This window comes from Mercenaria mercenaria, chromosome 1, assembly GCF_021730395.1.
Source record: "Mercenaria mercenaria strain notata chromosome 1, MADL_Memer_1, whole genome shotgun sequence".
Taxonomy (NCBI): domain Eukaryota; kingdom Metazoa; phylum Mollusca; class Bivalvia; order Venerida; family Veneridae; genus Mercenaria; species Mercenaria mercenaria.
In genome coordinates, this window is record NC_069361.1 from 108535434 (window position 1) to 108558381 (window position 22948).

The following is a 22948-nucleotide window of genomic DNA, read 5'->3' on the forward strand; positions in this document are numbered from 1 at the left end:
TATGATTAATTTCCATCTTTATCGGCAGACACCATGTTACAAACATCATCCGAAATGGCCTCCATTACTTTAACATTCATACCCGAAAGGAAAACAAACATCTGTTCATATCTAAGGAATTCAGCTAGTGAATTACATTTAGAAAATATACATTTTTCGATACGTTCAATGTCTTTGTTCATTGATATATACAGTGCCGCAAAGAACTCCTGGTAGCTCTTGTGGAGAAACGTCAGCTTAATCAATCGGTCGTGTTGCGGTCCAATGACTTTGTTCTTCGACAAGATTCCTACAAACAGTAAAAAGTCAATTTCGATATCGGACAGGTTATAGTTCTTGCCAAAGTTTCTTTTAAAGACAAGTGATGATTCCCCATCAGGTGTACTAAAGAGCATGTCAAAAGCCAGATGACCAATCTTATAAAGAAGGTCGCAAAACTCTGTTAACAAAGTTAACCTTGAAATAGTATTCGGTGCTTCCTGTTCAAACGTTTTTGTATTTATTTGCTTGACTGATTCACTATTTCGGCTAGCTACTGCTTGGCTTCCTTCTCTTTCAATAGCTCTTGACAAAAGCATCTCTACAGTATCAGCATATATCTCACATCTGGAAAAATGTGTACTTAGATCAGTCTTCTGAAACCACAGACTTATTAACTGTATCTTTATGACTGGTATTTCTGAAACACCTGTAACCTGTTTCTTCTTCTCGATAGCCTCTTGAAACTCCCTTGGTGTTCTATCTTTCAAGTACTTTTTGTTAAGATGATCAACAACAAATGCAATCAATTTATCTGACGCTCTCTTGTCTAGTCCTTTCAATTCAATTTGTTGATCTATTTGTCTTGTAATCAATCTGTTCGACTCTAGCTTCCATGGTCTAGATGTGGTTAAATAAATGCAGCTGTCACGTGTTTTTCTGTGTGGAATTTTCTTATCAATTGGACAAAATGTGGCTGATTTTGGATGAGACCATTCATCTAAGCCATCGAGAATAATCAGACATTTTTCGTCTTCGAGGATCTGGTCAATTAACTCTGCTTTATCAGTAGACAGGAGCTGTTGCTGTATCATAGTTTCTACATGACACATTTCTGTATCTCTAAGGGATACAAAGAAAACATAATTAAACAACTTCATTGTATTAATATCCTCCTCTGAGAAATTTTCATCTGTTTTTCCTGCCGATTGTGCATGGCACCAACAGAGAACCATCTTTTGACAAATGGCTGTTTTTCCAGTACCAGCATTTCCGGTGATGTAGATCTTTTTGCAAAGTTGGCCATCTTTGTGAAATATATCATTATACGATTTTACAGTCTTATATTGCTTTCGAACTTTATGGTATTCTACTTGCTGCATCATAGGCTGCACATAAAAGTGCAGCAGAGGGGCATCCTCTTCTTCGAACAGAGCAGAGATCGGCAGCGTTGAACATTCAAGCTGATATGACTTTATGAGTCTTCTACATATATCTGCCAAAGGAAACGACACTACAAATTAGAGAACTATAAAACAATAACTTATTATAGCAGCAACATATCTTATTGTTTAAGCAACTCTGTATGATAAAGGATGTTTAACTTACTATTATTTAGCTTTCTGGATCATGCCGGTGTGACAGATGTATAAAGAATTATTATTGAAGTAGCATCAGGAATGAGGTAGCGATAGTAATTAATCTAAGTTGAAATAACATGTTTCACAATGGACCTAAAATAAATTAGAATAAATCAAATACAAAGCTAGGCGAAAAAGGTGGAAAATGTCAGTGATTCCACCGAATGTCAGACGTTTCTTAAGTACATGATTTATGCTCCCCACTGATCTTCACCTTTCACCTACTTACACCAAATTGGATCTATCTAAGAACAAGAAGCCCATGAAGTTTGAAGATGATGAGTTGAACAGTTCTCTAATTACGGAATGCCGAACTTATCAAGACCAGTGACTTAATTATTAAACTCATTTATGCTATCAGAAAGACTGATCCTGAGCTCTTTTTTTATCAAAGATGGTTGCGGCCTTATGGGGGCCAATATAGGTTTTGAAAGCCAGCTTTCGATTAGTCACTCTCACAAATTACCAGTTGATGAAATTGAGAATACCATTTTGATAATATATCGTAAATACCTTTTCGTTTCCTTTTTTGTTTCTGATCTTCATATTTGTCAAAAGAGCTCTGCAGCTGCCAAATTACTGACTGTACATCTGAACTCGTATTTGCTTCTATGACTTTAATTGCAATCTTTAACATTTCCACTTTTTCTTTCTCTTGCTCTGTCTGTGGTGTCACCTTTTCAGAAGTAAATGCAGTTTTTATAACTGCAAATTTATCATCCTTTGAAGTGAAGATTGACCATTTGGCTGTCCTCAGCTGTAGAAAATACATTTTTTTCATATTCATTCTAGATATTTTTGTATATTATAAAAAGAGAGACCGATGTTTTCCCTAAATCGTTCTGTAACCCTATGCATTTGAACTATGGTCCGTGGACATGATTGTTTGATAAGTAAACTCTAGTTATAGCGGTTATAGCGAACTCCCCTGGACAAACAAATATTTTCGTAATAGCCGTTATGAACATAGAGCGACCAATATCGAACATTATTTGTAAAACAGACTAATTCTTATGATTAGCTGATTTAACGTGCATTAAAATTTACCAATCTTTTTTGTATCTACATAACAAAGTAAAATTTTTGCAATTTATTTCATTCCTCCTATTTGATTGTTTATTTTATCATTATCCTGAATATTTGAAATATTAAAATCATACGCCGCCTGAGCTTAGCCTACATTCCGATTTTAAACAGGCAAATTTCTATAACAATATTATAATACCACGTCAAAAATTGGTGAAATATAATAATATCTAATTGTACTTAAATGTATCAAATTATTCATTAAGTTGTAGCGAATAAAATCCTAAAGAGATCAAATAATTACACCAAATTAAATCCTGCGAGTATGACACCGGTACAAAGTCATACGCTATACAAGTATTTAATATAACAACCAATTCACATTGAGACGTGGTCTTTCTGTATAATTAACATATTTTTCAACGGCCTAATAGGTAACTAAATTACATGTCTTAACTTTCAAATGACCTTCAACAACATTCTTAAACATGATCAAATTAATATTTAAGAATGTACTGGGCTTTTTGTGACGTTGAGATATATCAACAGTCACGCTATGTTTTTACACAGTGTATTATGATTCAAAGATTTCTGATACAATGTCTACCCAGTCTTTATGTAAAAGCCCTGTATAAAACTTCTGAAAATGAATTTATGGAGTTCGCTACAGCCCATGTTATTCCAATATACTTTTAATATTGGGACATGCAAATGTATGGTATGATAATAGGAAAAAAGGCATTATTCATAGTAAAACAATGTGCATACAGCGGCGGTGTCGGTAAAATGAAAAGGTGATTTCGAATATGTGACGTGTGATTGTTATTTATTTTTTATTTAGTATATAAAAATGTTTGATTTGATTAATGACACCCACTTAGCACTTACTCGTATACCGTAGTAAAGACATGTGGTCTTTTATTTAGAAAAAGAAAACATGAAATGACCAAGACGGCTGTGTCCATTTTTTTCTTCGAAAAAAAAGAAGAAAAAAAGACTCCCCATGAAAGAACCAAAGTGATGTGCGTTTGTTATTTGTTTAATTCATACTCTCCGCACACTTTATCAGCATTTAGATGCAAAGCTGTTTTATTAAGATTTACCTCTGACAACTTTTGCATTGCATCTTGGGCGTCTTGGTACTGTGCAATCTCTTTTTCTTGAAGAACTTTTGTCAACACGTCGAGACTGGTTTGAAATTCATCGTCGTCGCTTCAAACAATGCTGAATGTCTGACAAATTTAGAAACAGCTCGAGCCTATAGAAAGATACAAATGAAACTGACTATCGTGCGTAGAAATTATGTTTGCCATTAATGAAAGTGTCAGATTTCAATTACCTATATTTATTATTCTAACGTCATCAATAACCTGCTAACTAGAAAACCTATGAAAAGATTATTAATAAACTGATGAAAATGACATTTAACCTTTGGTAATATGTGTGTGTGTGTGCGTGTGTGTGTGTGTGTGTGTGTGTGGTGGGGGAGGGGCGGGGGGCAAAAATATACGTTTCATTTGCGTCTATTTGAGTCTATTGCAAGGGACAGTATTTACGTTTTAACTAACTGGGGAGGGGTGAGGGAATTAAGTAAAAAACGTATACTGTTAAGTACTTAAATTAAGACTAACCGAAGATTTGTGATACAGAATGTGATACGTTTATCATCAAGAGTGAAAATGCATTCGTGTACTAAAATATTATAAAAAGTTATTTCTAAACTTGTCTGGTTGAGTAAATAGAATCCTGACAAGGCCGTTTTTTTCAGGCTAATTAGTGTCCGGTGCTTGAAAATATAGTATATGTACACGATATTCCGAAAACAATTTTTCGTAACTAATTTGCTCAAGCTGTACAAAGATCTTTTGTTTGTTAACTAAGACTTTCCATTTACATACATCATATTCAATGGCTGGAATGTCAATAATTATTTTATTATATCAATGCTCCTTTTTAGGCGAAATAGTAGAAATATTTGATAGACAAAAAAGCATTTAATTAAAAATGTAACTTAATATATTTGATAAATATATTAAGAAAACGGTCATAAGTAGATCTAATTCTTTTTCGTATCTGAATCCTGCCTTTCATTGAGGATGCTTTTCATATAGAGACAAATCTCATTGTTCTTTTGTTATTGTCGTCTGTTTTGATATTTTTTAATAACATACGTCAGTGCACGTTATCAAGAAGCACTAAACATTATTACAGCAAACATTGAACGTCAACTGAAAATAAGTTGGCGAACAGTAAAAATTCGGATGGTAAAAAGGAAGTGATTGTTTTTTCTTTAACTAATATTTTACACAGTTATACCGAACCAAGCAATGTTCTATATTTATGAACCCCACTGTGCTATTCTTAGACATTATATTTCGTCGGGGAAACCTGTTGACTAATCCGGTTTTCCCTATTACACTTAACTACAGTGAAAGAAGCAGAATAACAGAGTCCCATGCCAATCACACTTAAGGACATTCTACAGTAATATAAAGGGTGAAATAAAATAAGAAAAGTACTGCTTTCTTAAATATGAATGTACTAAAACATGAAAAACGAACTAAATCATCTTAGATATATCATTACCTTACGGAATATATTTTCACTATCTGTAAGCTTTGCAGAAAGTTTCTGCGCGAAGTTTTCGTTATTCAATATGATGTTAACAATTCCATTAAAGTCGGTTTCATCTGCTGACATCTGTGTGCTATATCCTTCCCTCGGCATGTAGCACTTGGCAATTTGCCAAGGATCACTGCACCATAGCTTAGCGTCAGTATTCATCCATGAGGTTCCATGATATCTGTGTGCTTTGATTATTTTCTCCTTCACTTTCGTACATAGTCCTCTTTCTGGACATTCTCTATGAAACGAGGTGCACGATCTACGCCTGCACTTTTCGAATACCTTATCACAGATGATAGCGTTTGTAGTACATGCTGAACATTTGGAGTCTGTGTCTATACCTAATAATGTCAAAATGCCGCTGTACATTGTCTGTTGGAAAGCAGTGATTTCATCAATTACAAACGGTTGAATTCCATTTCTTGTGTGCATGAGAGCTAGGCCAGATTTTATCCAGTTGTGAAATTTTGTTTCCGAGATTTTTGACTCACTACTGTCTTTACGTTCTGCCATTATTTTGGAAGTGTGTGATTAATCCATGCCGTAAAATCTCTTAGCTTTTTAGCCATCCGTAGTACAGCCCACGTCTACAAAGTAAAGAAATGAAGATTTTTTTTTAATAAAGATTTACAACAATATTAAACATACATTTACGCCCTATGTTTACTAAGGGAAAACGATAAAAGAGGTCATGTAACTCCAATGGAATTTTACTACTGGAAATTTTGAAAAATTATATTTTTATATTCTTTTACAAAGGACAAGTACACTTATCCAAAAAAACAAATCTCACAACGAAAGAATGTTATTGCCAATGTTTCTTTTCTATTTAATTTACAATCCGCACAGCACTTGGGAAGTGTGAGTGTGGAAACCTTCTGTGATCGAAATGCCGTTGAGATGCTGCTTTCCTGTGCTAATAGGGTAAAAATTGCGAAAACGAGGGTTATTCAAAATAATTATACGTAACTTTCTGTCATAAAATCAAAATTAGAAATATTAAATTTGTATCAGTTTGAAAAATAATGTATCTGTTTAAAATGCACCATTTCTTAAAATTTAGTGAGCTTTGTTCACGATATTTCTCATAACCAATTTAATCATGATTACACTAAACAAATATACTTCATACTCCAACTTATTAAAAACGGGTACTATTAATATTTTATATTCAGTTAGGTTGAGTTGCTTTTTTGTAATCGACCGAAACTAATTTTATATGAACTAAACCTACACGTCCAGTTAGTGTTACCCAGATATCTTTTTCGTTGTTTTGCACTTTATCGACCAGTATCCCTAATATTTTGACATACTGTGGTAAACTTGACTAGTTTATAGTATTTCATATTTTTCAGTACGAGATATCAGCGCAACTATGAATGTCTATTTTATTTAAAATGCATTAAACTGATGCATGTAAATAGTAAGCATCTTTAGCTAAACTGATACATAATGCTACCAAACTACATGTATATAATTTTAAAATCTTCAAATTCTCCAGCCGAATTCAATAATTCAGAAGTTCGAGATGTCATTTTGCCTAGTCATGCAATATCCATATTGTAAAATGATCATTCAATGGAGTAAAACTTATATTAGTACGTGGTCGTATTGTAGTACATGGTAAGAGGGAGACAAGAGACTTATACTATATAAATATCGTATGACAGCGTATGTGACATTGATATTATCAAATTGATATTATCAATCCGAGGGCAGAATGTCACCCAAAGCGAAAGCCGAGTGGTGACATTCTGTTTCGAGGGTTGACAATATCAATGTCACACACGCTGCCATATGGTATTTATTTTATTATACCGAACAAAACTAAGTACATAATTTTAAAAAGTTTAAAAATGTTTTTAATTCATTTAATTCAACAGTTTCACATTTTCAACATCTTCATCAACACGTTTAACAAGTTGAACAAAATATCACATTGAATAGTGACGTCACAAATATGTGTACAACGGAGGCAATCATTTCATGATTTGGCTAGAAAACTGAAGCAAGTTTTTTGCCCTTATATGACATTCAAAATATCAGCGCGGTCACATGACCTGACAGTCAATTTCGCTTGGTCACGTGTGAAAAAGGTTTAAAATGTTTTTGATAGTCGAAAATATCTCTTTCTCGGGTATTGGGATTTTATCATTGTAGACAAAAGTAAGGTATAATAATGATAAATATTCATTTTATTCATATTATTTATAAGAGTAATATTCAGACTGTTGATAAAAGTCATATTCTTACATGGCTAGATATGGTAGCTTTATATATTCTGCGGTAAACAACGGTTGACGCGCGGACAGGTAAGACAGCAATATAATGTCAATTACAGATATTTCATCATCGGATGTATTCTGACTTTGAATTTATCAATAATTTATGTTAATGACCACAACAACCTATTGACCTACCATGGCACCGCCCCTCGTCTCCGCACTATGAATTTAATAAAATTCTTTCATACAATACAGTTATAATATTACAGTGACAATTTGGCCTTATTTGACATAGTGTTTTTTCACAATTATATCTGATTTTTTAAAGTTGTTAGAATTATTTTCTGTATATTTCATTTTGTAAAAGACAGTTAAATTAGATAATCTAGTATTTTACACTGTTGAAACAAAGCGAGGTCTAAACTTAACTCACAGTAGGCTACATAGTGCTCAAAGCAGAAATAACAAATACCTTGTCTAACCCTCATACATGACACTATAAATTGGGAAAGACAATGCTATATGGGTAGGAGATCATGAAGCGAGGAAAGACAAGGATATTCCGGTAGTAAAAACCAGCTACACGCTCACATTGTGACGTCCTAACGTCATAATTATGATGTCATTAACTACATGCGCGATTTTATTATTTACTATATCTTGGAAATGTTTGCAATGGAAGACAATGAAAATAATCTTACATGCCTGCCTGGGTCAGACAGGTGTTTTCTCAACCCCCAGGACAGCATGACTAAGAAACCTAGCTAGCGCTCAGTTTCCATTTCCCAATGTACCTCGCGTTGGGAATCTCCTGTCCGGTAAGATCCTTATGAAAAGCCAGATAGCTCGCATGCTGTTATTGATGACTAAGACTCGTGCATTGATTATATCTATATAGTTTTGTTAAATTCAACAAAAATCAAATGCTGTATGACAGTTCGATACCTCAGTGCAAAAAGTAGATAACTCCATTTGACTTAAAGAAGGACATTGACTTTTTGCGCAATGGTGATGAGTTGCTCTTGTTCCTTATAACGGTACGCTACAAATGATAAAAGTACACCTAAACTTACCTGACTTAATTCCTCTTTAGGGACGTTCATTTCCCGCGCTTTTTTAAAATACGCTTTTATAAGAATGCTACAAAAATGTATTTCGTTTCGCTTTATTTATTTCATAATGTGTTAAAAAAGGAAGCTCTATGCAAGCAAAATAATCTACCACTCGCAAATCCAGATGGGAATATCCGGCTCTCGGGTAACTATTTTCGGGGTAACTAAGCAAGTTACCATCGAAAAGGATATTCCCATCTGCATCTTCAACCAGTAACATTTTATTGTAATCTGTAATTGTAATGTAGCCGTGTTCCATCATGAATTTTATTATGCTGCTAATGTTTCCCAATATTGTGGGATTTATTCATTTGTTGAAATAAATATTGAAGTTACTCTGCCCGCCCGCATAGCTCAGTAGGTAGAGCGTTGGTCTACGGATCGCGGGGTCGTGAGTTTGATCCTCGGGCGGGGCGTATGTTCTCAGTGACTATTAAACGACATTGTGTCTGAAATTATTAGTCTTCCATCTGATTCATGTGGGGAAGTTGGCAGTTACTTGCGGAGAACAGGTTTGTACTGGTACAGAATCCAGGAACACTGAGTATAGTAAAGGCCATTTATGAAAAAAGGGGAAAAAACTGGCAAAGAATTTATTTTTGGTGAAAGCATTATACAATATGTATGTAACAGCATACTAAAAGTATAGAATGTTATCATGGTGCAAAATGCATTTTTTGGGGTAAAAAGTTTAAAAATATAATTGAAATTGTGAATTTCTGGAATCGGCCCACAATGATGTCAATATTTTTATTAAGAAAGCAAAATTTTGCATGGTAGTAGACAATCATAACAGAAAAATATTAAGCTCATGACTATTTTAAAAAAATCCAATATGGCCGCCAAAATCCAAGATGGCCGCCATTAAAATCTCATTTCACAAGAAAACCGTTTAAGTATGTCACAAAGTTCAGATAGTGTGAAAAATGACCAGCATCATAGAAGATACACACATTTTATTTCAAAACACACAAACTTCAGTCTTAAACAAATTCAAGATGGCTTCTCAATTCCAAGATGGCCGCCACAGGGTCATTTAGACAATACAGACCCCGAATAAGAAAATGCCCCTAAAAATGGTTTGACTGAAAATATTTTTCTTGCATCAAACAAGACCCCCATTTTTCTGATTTTTATTCAGCACTGACAATATTCATCAAGAGAATGTAACATAAAGACACTTAAAGTAGGTCCTAATGTGAGCTACAGCCATTGGAAATATGACAATTTTATATAGAATAACGAAGAACAGCTATTTAATGTGCTGTAACATACAAGGGTACATTGGTAAAAATTGAAATCTTGCAAGATCAGGATGGGAAAGGTCTACTTTGATTAGAAATTGATAGAAGATGGCAAATTTATTGAGTTTTGCATAAAATATTGATAAACACAAAAAGACCACATTTTCAATGTATTTGTGTGTATGCACAGTACTTTTTCTCAAAACTGCATTTTGGTATCCTAACGATTGCTAATTTGTAGTTGTTAGAGGTACAGTTGGACATATTTTACAGTTTAAATGTGTAATTTGCCCTGATATTGTAGCAGATCACAGTAGAAAATGACAAAACAGGGCAAAAGTAGGCTAGAGTTATAACTGAATTGCCATAAAACCTTAGAAATTGTTGGTATAAACTAAAACCTTGTATTTAGGTTGTTTGTACATTTCAAATGAAACTGGCACAATCTTAGAGAAAAAAGTTTTTCTTATAGGCATACAGACACTTAATAGGAAAATGGTCAATAAATCGTAGTCGCACAATGGCGGATTCACATAGTCCTCATTTTTTTTGCTCTTTAGAGCTATTTTCCTTATGTTCTTTGCAATATTTGCTGAAATCAAATGATAGATCTATGCCTGACATGTAGGTAGCATTTTCATAATAAAATAATAACACTACAGAATGTGTCATGTTGACAGATCATACACTACCACTATAGGGATCTCATTGTTTAGCTAATTTTGCAGTTTGTGTGTTTGACTAAAAATATTTTTTCTGCATCAAGCCTGACCCCTGCTTTCCTTTTCATTTTATTCAGTACTGACAATATTCTGCAAGAAAATATAAGTTACAGACATTTAGAATAGGTCCTGATGTGCGCTACAGTCATTGGGAATATGTGAATTTTATAAAGAATAAAAAAAGAAAAGCTATTAAGTGTGTCATAACCTTTAACAAAAACATTAATTGAATACATTTTACTAAAGTATGATTCGCAATAGCATAGAAATCTAGATCATAACAACACTTCCACATAGCATATGTAAATATCAGGATACGAGTTATATGACACAGGAAAATGCTTACGCCTTTAGTATCTAGAACAGTGTAATGTGTCCAATCGCTATGGTGACTGTCCTATGTTAAAACGTAGAGCTGGTGAGACCATATACAGTACCGTATAAATATTTTTTTCTCTGGCTACCTCGCCTAAATGATTCATGAAGGTAATGGCTTCAGGGATCAGGCGAATCACTCAATGTTTCAAACTAACAACCTTCAACTAATGATAATCAGCTCAAACGCCTATAGGCTGGGAATACTGTGTTTGACTTTTTTGACGTTCCTGTCAGCCAATGTCTTTGAATCGACAACATACAAGTGTCCTTTCGCATAGATGTTCAGCCGGTGTTCTCTTACACGAAGCTGCAACTCAATATGATTGCCCTAACTCCTGGATGCTCAGCCCTTATATGCTATAAAATACAGCATTAAAATGACCCCCAATGTCTTGACTGTACTCCGCCGATAACGTTGAACCTCGTTCTCTTACTGATTCAGAAGATTACCAAACCAAACGTCTCTGTCTCAGATTTCTGATGACCAGCCTGTATTTGCTATTGTCTGTCCCGTAAAGGTTTAATTTCTATGTGCTGGTCTTTACACTCAAAACCCAGTTACAATACTGCAACTCTTTTTTAGTCTCAAATGTCCTTTTTTATATAATTTATCTGCCCTAACAGTATAGCTGCAACAGCTCTTTTTCAAGGTACTAGGATAAATTATAAGTTGAATCATTGATGTGGGGATACAGAATGACTTCAATTACATTGTAATTCATCTACTTATCTATACCCTAGCAGAGGTGTGCTTTGACTGGTGCTATTAATGGAACTTGTTTCTGACTGGTCCAAATTTGAACATATTTTACATTGAATACACGAGTACTTGATCTAACAAATAGTTGGTTCTCGTTTACTATACGATTGTATTTAACATATTGTGTGATGCTGAGATCCAGCTATGACTGTTATTAACCCAAGTCGTTCATAAGGTTATAATACATTAAATAGCTGTTCATCTTTATACTATATATAATTGACATATTTCCAATGGCTGTAGCACACATCAGGATCAATTTAGAATGTCTGTAACTTAATTACATTTTCTTGATGAATATTATCAGTGCTGAAAAAAAAATCAAAAGAAAAGCGGGGGTTATGTTTGATGCAAGAAATAAATTTTCGGTCAAACATAAAACACAAAATCAGCTGAAAATGAGACCTCAGATTGTAGTGGTGGTGTATGATATAAGTTTCCATGACAAATTCTGTCATGTTATTATTTCATTGTGAAAATGCTACCTACATGTAAAGCATAGATCTTTCATGTCATTTCAGAAAAATATTTGCAAAATATAAGGAAAATAGCTCTACAGAACAAAAAAAAACAGGAAGAAAAAGGCTGAGGACTATTTGAATCTACCATATTTTTCGTGCCATTTTCCTGTTTAATGAAAACGAAAATTAACTGTAAACACCTTTTAATGTAATTTTGCCTCAAAACCATGATTATCATATGGGAAATGATATTACTAAGAAAGAAAAGTACCCATACTCATATATTTTGTTAATAAATAGGGAAGTTATCGCTGCTTTACGACAACTTCTACTGCCGAATGACTTGGCAATTTTATCTGTATACTTCACTGTTTCCTCGTATTGAATCTGCCGGCAGTATGTTTTCCATCTTAGGTAAACTACATACTGTTACTAACAATAACCAGCTTATTATATGTATAAGCAATGATATGAGACAAGTTGACATAAAATCGGCGACAACATGGCTGTCAAGGCTCCACAAAGGCCACGAGTGTGATCGGAGTTCGAAGGAAAGGTTTCCCTCGTGAGGGTCTGGAGGGCGATGATCCTTAAAAGCCGGAAACGCCCTCACATAGAAAATTTAGACTTTTAACACACAATAGATCTGGTTTTGAATAGTCTCCCTCCATGTTTACTTTTTGTGATGTTTATTCATGCGGTAGAAATAACATGTTGCACCGGTGAATGTAAAAGCTGTATTATACGGTATAAAAACACTGTGTCAACGTCACCTTGCATGTTTGATTCAATAATTTTCTACGAAAAAAACAATTGATTGCTTTATTTCTTTAACATGCGTGTGACCTTGAATAGTAGGTGTGTGAGCTTGATCTAAGGCCGAAATGTGTGTGGCACACGCGCAATGCGTGTGTCTTGACAGGTATGCTACAATTCTGGTTTAAATGTCGTTTTTATGGCGGCCATATTGGATTTAGGACGCCATTTTGTTTTCTTCTAAATTTCTAATTAGTTTACATTTTGCACAATACAGTAATCTAATGTAGTGCCAAAGTTGTACCTCGTAAGATGCATAAATCAGTTGTTATTAGCCGATTCCAGAAATCCGCAGTTTCATTAACATTTTAAACATTTTAAGCCCAAAAATAGACATTTTGCATCATGATACTTTTCCATACTTTTTATATGTTGTTGCATACATCTTGTATAATACTTACACAAAAAATCAATTCTTTGCGAGTTTTTTCCTTTATTTGGCATTTTGGCCATAAATGGCCTTTACTAGTAGGTTAATCTCGCCGTTACATGACTGAAATACCATTGAAAAACGGCGTTAAACTCTACAAGGAATGAAAAAATTATTAAAATATTATTTCCTGAAAAAGAGTTATTTGAGCTGAAAAAAATGATCCCGGATGAAATATTTGGAAAAAATGGAGACAACTGCGCAAAGACTTTATGACAGGCTTAGGTGACTATTGACCTAGAACCTCATGCAAACTATGCACTTTTTACCTCTAATCATGAAAAAAGCATGCATACTTGCCACATGGATTAGCAACCACAAAACCATTACCAACTTTTAGTAACATCTCTGAACCGATAAAGCGGGACAGGTCTACCTATCATAAAAATCAATAAAACCAATAATCCAATATCAGCGCTACCGGACGGATTCGTTGATTTCCGTACTAATTGTTGTTGTTGTAGTAACACGGGGTGGGTGGGGGCGGGAAGGGGGAATCGATAATTAACAGTTTTGGTCATTAACTGATGCATTTACAGGGGGGTGGTTTGCTAAACGATATACTTGAATCATGTTTTAATAATATTAAAGTGAAATCGGAACAAGTCGAAAATTTATATAATACTTTATTAATTGTCAAATAAAAGTAATATTTAAGAATATGAATATGTTACCTAAAATATTTAGAAACCGTTAAACTTAAATTTACTTTCTTTTTAATACATGAAACATCATGCTAACATATATCTATGTACAGAAAAGAAATATTTACGCACATGAAACTGTCTGTAAATAAAATAAATATTCAAAAATATGAATATGTTATCTAAAATATTTAGAAAGCGTATATACTTCCTCTATACGCGCTTTCTTTCACATATTATGAACATTAGAATATGAGCTTTTGTTTCTAAAATATTTTCAAAATTCTAAATCACTAACGCTTTTCGATTTTCATCGTAAAAGGTAGTAAAAACAGCAAATTCTCATGTATTTCCGTAACATAAAGTATGTCAGTAATTAAGTATTGAAGCCTTCATAAGAAATATAGCTTTTTTTTTCAAGTGTCTAAAAAGTATATTTTTGTTGTCGAACGATCTGGAGGCCAGTCGCTTTAAAGAAAAAGAAGTATAGAAATAAGACTTATACTTTTAAAAGAAAATACTTAACCATTACCATGCTGGACACGATTGGTTCTTCCTTTGCGATCAGTGTAGATTATGATCAGCCTGCACATCCGTGCAGACTGATCATGATATGCACTGTCTGCCATTCAGCCAGTAACTTTTTGGTATGCACCCCGTTTCATAATTAATAGTACTCTCCAAATTGAAAGATAGACAAGTTAATTATTATAATTTAGCATGGTAAGGATTAAGTTTCTTATATCGTGCTTAAATAGAAATATCATATTTGCGTGACTTGAATAAGTGCTGCTGACAAATACTAATACCATAGTAAACTTTAACTATAAATATATTGTTAAAGGAAAACATTAAATAACAATAACTTCAGCAAAATCTCAATTTTAGAAAAGCAGACTTAACTAAGTAATAACTGAAGTTTTTTCGTGAAATTTGGGCCAGGATCTTTACTCAGTAAATATTTACGGAACAACTCTATTAATGATGTGAATTCTAAATTTGTACTGATTTTTGCTACTGTCATACGATTCATGAAATAAGGGTAAAAATCATAAAAAAGATCCTGAAAGGGAAAAGACTATATAAAGACAGAAGAAAGTGAAATATATATAATATTACAAAGCAAAAACCATAAAACCATAAAAATACCTATCACTTGTAGTAAGTGGGGTAAGACTTATTTTTTATGACCCGGTTTGAAAAAAACACTGACCGGATATTGTTTACCCCTAGGCAATATTGTAATACACAATAAAAGTCAAAGGGTAATTTTAAAATATTTGTTACAATTAAATTATTTTATGCTTAATGTGATTGTGTGCAATCTTGGGACTAAAACAAATAATTATAGATAACGCAATTTTTTAAACGAATGATTAGAGAATGTACCAAAAATATGCATTAATTTAAGAATACAGAATATTATTACATACTCGTTTCTATTCCCCGTTAAGTTACACTGTAACCGGAAACGTCAATATTTTTCCATACACTGACGCCTGAATTTCATATCGGGTGCGTGACGTAATTCAGTGTTTGTTCTTGCACTATTTTTTTTCTATTAAGTCCAGTATTGTCAATCCTATTCAGGCTATTGAACAAATGTATGATATTTGCATTATATTTATACGTGTAGATGTGTATGTAATAAAAAGGTTATTATCTTTGCATCAGGAAATATGCACTCGTTCTTCAGCGGAAGAATATTGCGCTCCTTCCGCTGAGAACTCGTGCATATTTCCCGATACAAAGCTAGTAACCTATAAATATATACAAAGGAGGTTCGGAAAGAAGCAGAATTATCAGTTCATCAAGGCTATCTTTCAAATTAAAGTTTGGTCATATTATGAATAATAGAAAATGATTTTTTTTGTTTCAAAATTATTACAAAATCCCATATGAAGAAAAAAAGATGACCGCGTCGGGTATCGGACCCGGACCGCCGCGGCAATAAAAAAGTTTCCAGATCGTTCGGCAAAAAAATAATATAGGTATCTGGAAATTAATCATCGCTATATTCCTTAAGGATGCTTTGAAACTCAATTACTGACAGACTATATTTTACGGAAACACACGAAAATTAGCTGTTTTAAGTATTTTTTTGCAATGAAAATTAAAAGCATTTGTATATTTAATGCGAACTGAACACTAAATCCTCCATAGCGTTATTTTAAACGACATACAAACTAAGAATTTGTTGAATAAACTAACTTGGAAACTTGGATCTAGGTTTCGGCGTTTCTGAGTTCAACAATAAATTTGTTTTAATTTGTCGAATTACAATCTCAGTTCTTTTTTTGTCAATGTGAAGTTGCCTACAATTCATAGGCTTTGAGCTATAACAATTTATACCGACAAAGTCAGGCTAACAGACGACAATATTTTCCGTAACAGCTTCCGAATACTTACGGATAACGGCGGAAAAAGCCGGAATTTTGAAGAAATGTTCACTGTACACACTAAAATGCAAAAAGGATCAAACAAACCATTATTAAATTTAAAACAAATTACACATAACGAAAACTGAATAATTTTTCTACATTTTTAGGGGTATCGATTTTTTGATTATTTGCGGAAAATATCTCATTTTAGGTTATAACACACTAAATAGCCACCACTATATATTCTATATAAAATGACAAGTTTTCACAATGCTGCAATACACACCTAGACCCATTTTAAATTTCTTTAACTTACATTTTTTTGTAGAGCAACATTTATACTGTAAAAATATCCAAAGAAAAGTAGGGGTCATGTTTGATGCAAGAAAAATATTTCTGGTCAAACGGACACACCGTAATTTTTACACTGAAATGACAATCACAATTTAGGGTAGGGGTGTATGAATAAATTTCACATGTTAAATCAGATTGGAGTCTTTTTTCAACATGCAAATGCTACCAGTATGTCAAGTATAGGCATGCAATATGATTTCAACCAATATATAGCAATGATTTCAAGGAAAAATCCTTCTTACAGCAAAAAAAACTGAGAACTATTTGAATCCGCCATTATGCGACTACCATTTTTTCATAGGTGCTCAGGCTATTTAGTGTCTGTATGCCTATAGGTTATAACACACTAAATAGCCACCACTATATATTCTATATAAAATGACAAGTTTTCACAATGCTGCAATACACACCTAGACCCATTTTAAATTTCTTTAACTTACATTTTTTTGTAGAGCAACATTTATACTGTAAAAATATCCAAAGAAAAGTAGGGGTCATGTTTGATGCAAGAAAAATATTTCTGGTCAAACGGACACACCGTAATTTTTACACTGAAATGACAATCACAATTTAGGGTAGGGGTGTATGAATAAATTTCACATGTTAAATCAGTTTGGAGTCTTTTTTCAACATGCAAATGCTACCAGTATGTCAAGTATAGGCATGCAATATGATTTCAACCAATATATAGCAATGATTTCAAGGAAAAATCCTTCTTACAGCAAAAAAAACTGAGAACTATTTGAATCCGCCATTATGCGACTACCATTTTTTCATAGGTGCTCAGGCTATTTAGTGTCTGTATGCCTTTATCTGTTATATTTGAAAAAGTCAGTTGTTTTACCCGTTTCCTACAGAGTCTATATGAACTGAGGTGGGTCTATTTAAAATCAAAAAGGACCAACCAAATATTAAAAATTTTTTTTTTAAAAAAATATTCATAATATCCGGAATAAATTAAACTTTAATTTGTGGGGTATCGAATTTTTGATTTCCAAATAGAACTTTTTCTATTGAAGTTTAAGTAATTTTTTCCTTTTTTGTTTATATAGGCAAATTTATCGATTTCCCGATAGATCGATGTTACTAAAAGTTGGTAATGCTGGGGAAAGTAGGACATTTTTCATGGTGAAATTTGTCAACAAACAGACGATTTTTTTTAAAAAGTCAAAACCCACAGAATTTCACAAGGTGAAATATGTTGAAAAGGCTACTGCTGGAAAGAGAACAATCTCAACTACCCATACATATGCGTCAAAGTATGGGAAAAATATCTAAGAATCGAAAATATTCAATGTAGATGAAATGTAAAATACATATTATCAAGATAGGTTACTTCTTGCACTGCTTTAACTGGCAGATAATTAAAACGGCATCAATTACATATAGATGGTTAACTTAGTAGTTCTTTGTACTGCATATACAATTGTGCATTAAGATTAAAGGAACGGTAAGTACACTTCTATGTAACATTATATTCACTATATAGAACGGATTGTGTTCCCAGTTGTAAAGAAGCTTAAGTGGAAGCTCTCTACAGTATTATGTTTTACCACTTCACCGTAACTATTTAATTGTGGATTTAATATATCCGCTTATTTGAAAAGTGAACTTTGTTATGTATTTAAAGTGACAACTGCTTTTTTTTTAATGTAAACATTTATAATTTCCAACGTCAGTATAGTGAATGCGTGGTGAAATTATATCCGCGAATATCATACGTGAAATTTACGACCAGGTGACTGATTCAGTGATGCTTAGAAGTGAGGACACCTCAGCATAAATTGAGGTCTATAGTTTAAAGTTTTTCATTGCATTACAATACGAAAAGAAAAATAATATGTTAGCGCACGAGTCCTGACTATTGGGGGATTTATCATTTTACATAAACCGACGAAAAGAAAATATTCTCAAGTATGCAAGCAAAGGAAACTTTGGCGTACTACTGATTATTACATTATAGTGCAACTCAAACCTCATTTTTTACTTTATAATTCTTTTGAAAAAACATTATATACATAATCAGCTATTCTTTAACAACGTTACTTTGTCACCGCCCCATGATGAATAGGTCGGAAGATGCGAACGGTTGGGTAGAAGATTAGATGTAATGTACACTCTCATTAGCGAGCGAATATGCATACTTTGGGCAAAATTTGGGATAACTAATGCGTGAGTCATTCAGCGTTCCATACAGCATAAGCTTTAAGCAATGGTTTGATTATGTTTGCATCCATCACAGCAACTTGACAGTCTAATGTATCCCTGCATTCGTCCTTACTGTTTTAAAAGTGTTTGTCAGTTGCCATGTACAGTTTTCATAACGAAAAAGAAGTACAATAACAATTCGTGTTATCGCGTGTCTCTACGAGTCTACGCTTGCAACTGATTCGGGGTGCTCGATTTCTATTACAGACAACCAATCAGGGATTTTTATAACAAACGGCAAACGAAAGTGACTCGAAAAATTTTCAGTATATGACAAAAGCAAGGACGCTGAATTAATTCTTTATAACCGTAATTTTACCGATCATGAGAGTTTTCATCCCCCTAATACATTAGAAATAAATCGTACTACGAGACAAAGCCTACAAATCGTTTCAAAAATTCGTGATTTATTTTTCTAAAAATATAAGCAACATTTTTTGCAAAAAAATCACTATTTCATTCAGTCCACGACATCCTGAGAGAACGCCTATTCCAACTTGAAAAATCTACATGTGTATTTCTACCAATTGTCTGATGAAACACTGAATATATCTTAGTGTCTAAAATTTTTGGTGAGCCGGTCGTTATCCGAGTGACGTCATTAAACCGCCGTTAGTTTTTCATTATTGGCGTTTAAGGTAGCAAGGTACACTTAGATGCGAAAATGTTGGGCACGGACGGTCTTACATGTAGCGAGTCGCAATATTGCACTTCCCCTATGAGCAAAATTTGGGTGGCTATTTTATAAATTGCGTGCATGTTTTGTGCTTTTAATTAATGGCAAGATCAGGATTCTCATACAAGAATAAAGAAAGTTATCAAAGCGAAAGGTTGACATCATCCATGAAAAATAGCATGCCAAAATCATCAATTTTGCACCTTTTGAACAGTCTAAAATGATCCCGCTGCAAGATTACTGTCCAATTTTATTGCATTTCTTAATTTAATAGTCCTTACTGAACGTCAGGACATAAACGGAATGGGGGCCCATCCAGCTCGTTTTTTCGGAAAATAACGAAAATGTTCCTGAGTATCAATCAACCAGCACAGAACCCTTCCGTGAATTGAATTTTTCCGCGAAATGGTGTCTCATTGATCATACAAAGCTACCAGCAGTTAGTTTTCCAACTGACATCAGAATTTTACATGTATCGGCTGTATAAATTTTCTAAAGAATTAATAATCATTATCTCTCACCTTAATTTACAGACATCCAAAATCATGATGTTCTCTTTATAACAAATATTGACGGGGGCCAAAATTCGAAAGTGTACCCTGCTACCTTAATGATTTTTTCATTTTGGCCAGAGTGTCTTTTAATGATCTGAACTTTTTTACATGTCTCTTTCGCCATTCATAGTGATAATAATTTTGATTCAATGATTGCATGGAAAGAAGATCTGTAATGCTAGGTGACTTTTTAAACTTCCGACACTTCAACCTCACCATTGAAAGACACTTGTTACCAAAATTCTCACAAGGCTCGGCCTCGCTTTCGAGGATAATAGAACCGTTACAGTCAAGTTTTATTCAACAATTTTCACATTTTAAACTGTATTTTCCGTATTGCAATGATATAAGAATATAATTAGTAAAGATATAAATTCTCAATGCACCACCGATAGTGCTCTACTTCTGGTCCCCCCTCCGACCTCCCTAGTATTGACGAACTTACTGGGTCATATATGCTATCTGTGTGGGTTAATTACTAATAAAGATATTGTCTGTACTTAGCAAGACTTGATATATCTACTAAATATGTACAAACATATAAATCTATGCGGGTAGTATATTACTTTTACTTATTATGTGTCATCACCTATATTATATTCTTTCCGTCGGTACGTTTTAAATGACAAAAGATTAAATATCGATAAGAATAACTTTGAAAACAGCATTAAATTACGGTTTTTACATTGTAATCTAATTAAGCGATTTCATAAGATAAAGAAGCTACAACTTAATGAACATGTTGGCACGGACGTCTTACATGTAGCGAGTCGCAATTATGCACTTCCCCTATGAGCAAAATTTGGTGGCTATTTATAAATTGCGTGCATGTTTTTGTGCTTTTAATTAATGGCAAGATCAGGATTCTCATACAAGAATAAAGAAAGTTATCAAAGCGAAAGGTTGACATCATCCGTGAAAAATAGCGTGCCAAAATCATCAATTTTGCACCTTTTGAACAGTCTAAAATGATCCCGCTGCAAGATTACTGTCCAATTTTATTGCATTTCTTAATTTAATAGTCCTTACTGAACGTCAGGACATAACGGAATGGGGGCCCATCCAGCTCGTTTTTTCGGAAAATAACGAAAATGTTCCTGAGTATCAATCAACCAGCACAGAACCCTTCCGTGAATTGAATTTTTCTGCGAAATGGTGTCTCATTGATCATACAAAGCTACCAGCAGTTAGTTTTCCAACTGACATCAGAATTTTACATGTATCGGCTGTATAAATTTTCTAAAGAATTAATAATCATTATCTCTCACCTTAATTTACAGACATCCAAAATCATGATGTTCTCTTTATAACAAATATTGACGGGGGCCAAAATTCGAAAGTGTACCCTGCTACCTTATTAATGGCATTTTTTTCCATTTTCTGGCCGATGCTTGATCTTTTAAATGCAAATAATATTTTTTTTCAAACAACTGGAAATCTTTCTTTCGTTATGTTGAGTGATGAATAATTTTTAGCAATTGAATGAAGTTCTGTATTCACTCCGGAAAGAAGTACTTCCTGTGAGCACCAGTCCGCTAGGGTGCGCTTTTTTAAAACTTCCGACGAAACTTTTCAAATCCATCACCAAGTGTGAAAGTAAACTTGCGTTACCGTAAAGCTCGATTCTCGAGCAGGCCCTTCGGGCCTGCTCTTCGAGCTCGCTATAATAGCTACCCTTTATAAGTTTCAAGTTTTATTCAACAAATTTTCACTTTTTTAATACATGTATCGTGTATTCCGTAGTGACTCGACAATGATATATAATAAATAATTAAGTTTAAAGATAGCTGATTATTCCTCATAATGCCACCGACTCCGAGTCAGCTGCTCTCTCTCTCTCTCTCTCTCTCTCTCTCTCCCTTACAGTTTAAGTCTATAATTACAATGAGGTCATACTGAGCTATACATGTTGGCTTCATTTCTAATAAGATATTTGTCTGTAGCTTAGCAACGGATCTTACGATAATATTCATAAATAAATACATGTACAACACGAGTATCTAAATCCTATAATAGCAGAGACTAGATCATTACTTGTTACCTATATGACGTGTCAATATTATTATTATATATACATTTCCTGCTGTTCTTTTAAATAAGACAAATAATTAAATATCATAAGAATACACTTTCAAAAAAGCATTAAATTACCGGTGTTTACACTTGTATCAGTAAATTAAAGACGTATTTCAAAAGATAAAAGAAAAGCAAAACAATTAATGAAAGGCATGGCTGTTTTTATTGAACAGCATGATTTTACTTGTCAATAAATTCAAACTGGAATTAAAATATAAGTAAATATACACATTTGCGTTTGCTTTATTATAACAGCTGTAATTTCTTTGCTTGCGATGCCTATCAACAAAATGTATGTTACGCTTTGATCGTTTAGTCATTTGTCCTCAATCATAAAGTAGAACTCGATCGATAGGAGAGAAAACTATTTTACTACGTATAACGCTAAACTAAAATATCTAAAACTTATGATTTTCTACTGTTAAAGCGCGATGATTAATTGGTTAATGTGATCAGCGATTTGTTCTTTAAATTTAGTTTATATAATACACATATATATAAAAAATGTTCACCTTTATTGATTATGTTTTATCCCTCCTGTCCTGTTACATTTTGTTATTTATTTTTGTTTGTGTATGTGTTTAAAATTAAATAATATTTGAATCCCATTAAAACACAAATATGGCGACCATTGTTA

At 33.4% G+C, this 22948-nt stretch overlaps 2 protein-coding genes across 3 annotated transcripts; both read right to left on the reverse strand.

The window, feature by feature from the left end:
- LOC123563718 (uncharacterized) lies at positions 1-22948 on the reverse strand. 2 transcript variants are annotated; one of them, XM_053520219.1, is made up of 5 exons: positions 22824-22948; positions 5232-5857; positions 3749-3903; positions 2133-2376; positions 1-1474 (listed from the first exon to the last, which is right to left on the reverse strand). In XM_053520219.1, the coding sequence occupies exons 3-5, from the start codon at positions 3764-3766 to the stop codon at positions 6-8; spliced, it is 1731 nt and encodes a 576-aa protein (XP_053376194.1). In that variant the 5' UTR covers positions 3767-3903; positions 5232-5857; positions 22824-22948; the 3' UTR covers positions 1-5. The 2 variants fall into 2 exon arrangements, with proteins under 2 accessions (XP_053376194.1, XP_053376189.1); XM_053520214.1 differs by lacking the exon at positions 22824-22948 and adding an exon at positions 15496-16494.
- On the reverse strand, positions 4522-5783 carry LOC128550137 (uncharacterized protein CXorf38 homolog). Its single transcript, XM_053528567.1, has 2 exons — positions 5232-5783; positions 4522-4557 (listed from the first exon to the last, which is right to left on the reverse strand). Exons 1-2 carry the CDS (start codon positions 5781-5783, stop codon positions 4522-4524), a joined length of 588 nt encoding a protein of 195 aa, XP_053384542.1.

Excerpts from the sequence above, each read along its gene's own strand:
- LOC123563718 (XM_053520219.1), bottom strand. Across the intron at positions 1,475-2,132 it reads ACAAAAAAGGAAACGAAAAG|ATATATGTAGAAGACTCATA; the intron begins GTATTTACGATA and ends TTCCTTTGGCAG.
- LOC128550137 (XM_053528567.1), bottom strand. The coding sequence starts at position 5,783 with ATGGCAGAACGTAAAGACAGTAGTGAGTCAAAAATCTCGGAAACAAAA. Across the intron at positions 4,558-5,231 it reads GTGAAAATATATTCCGTAAG|CCATTGAATATGATGTATGT; the intron begins GTAATGATATAT and ends TTGACATTCCAG.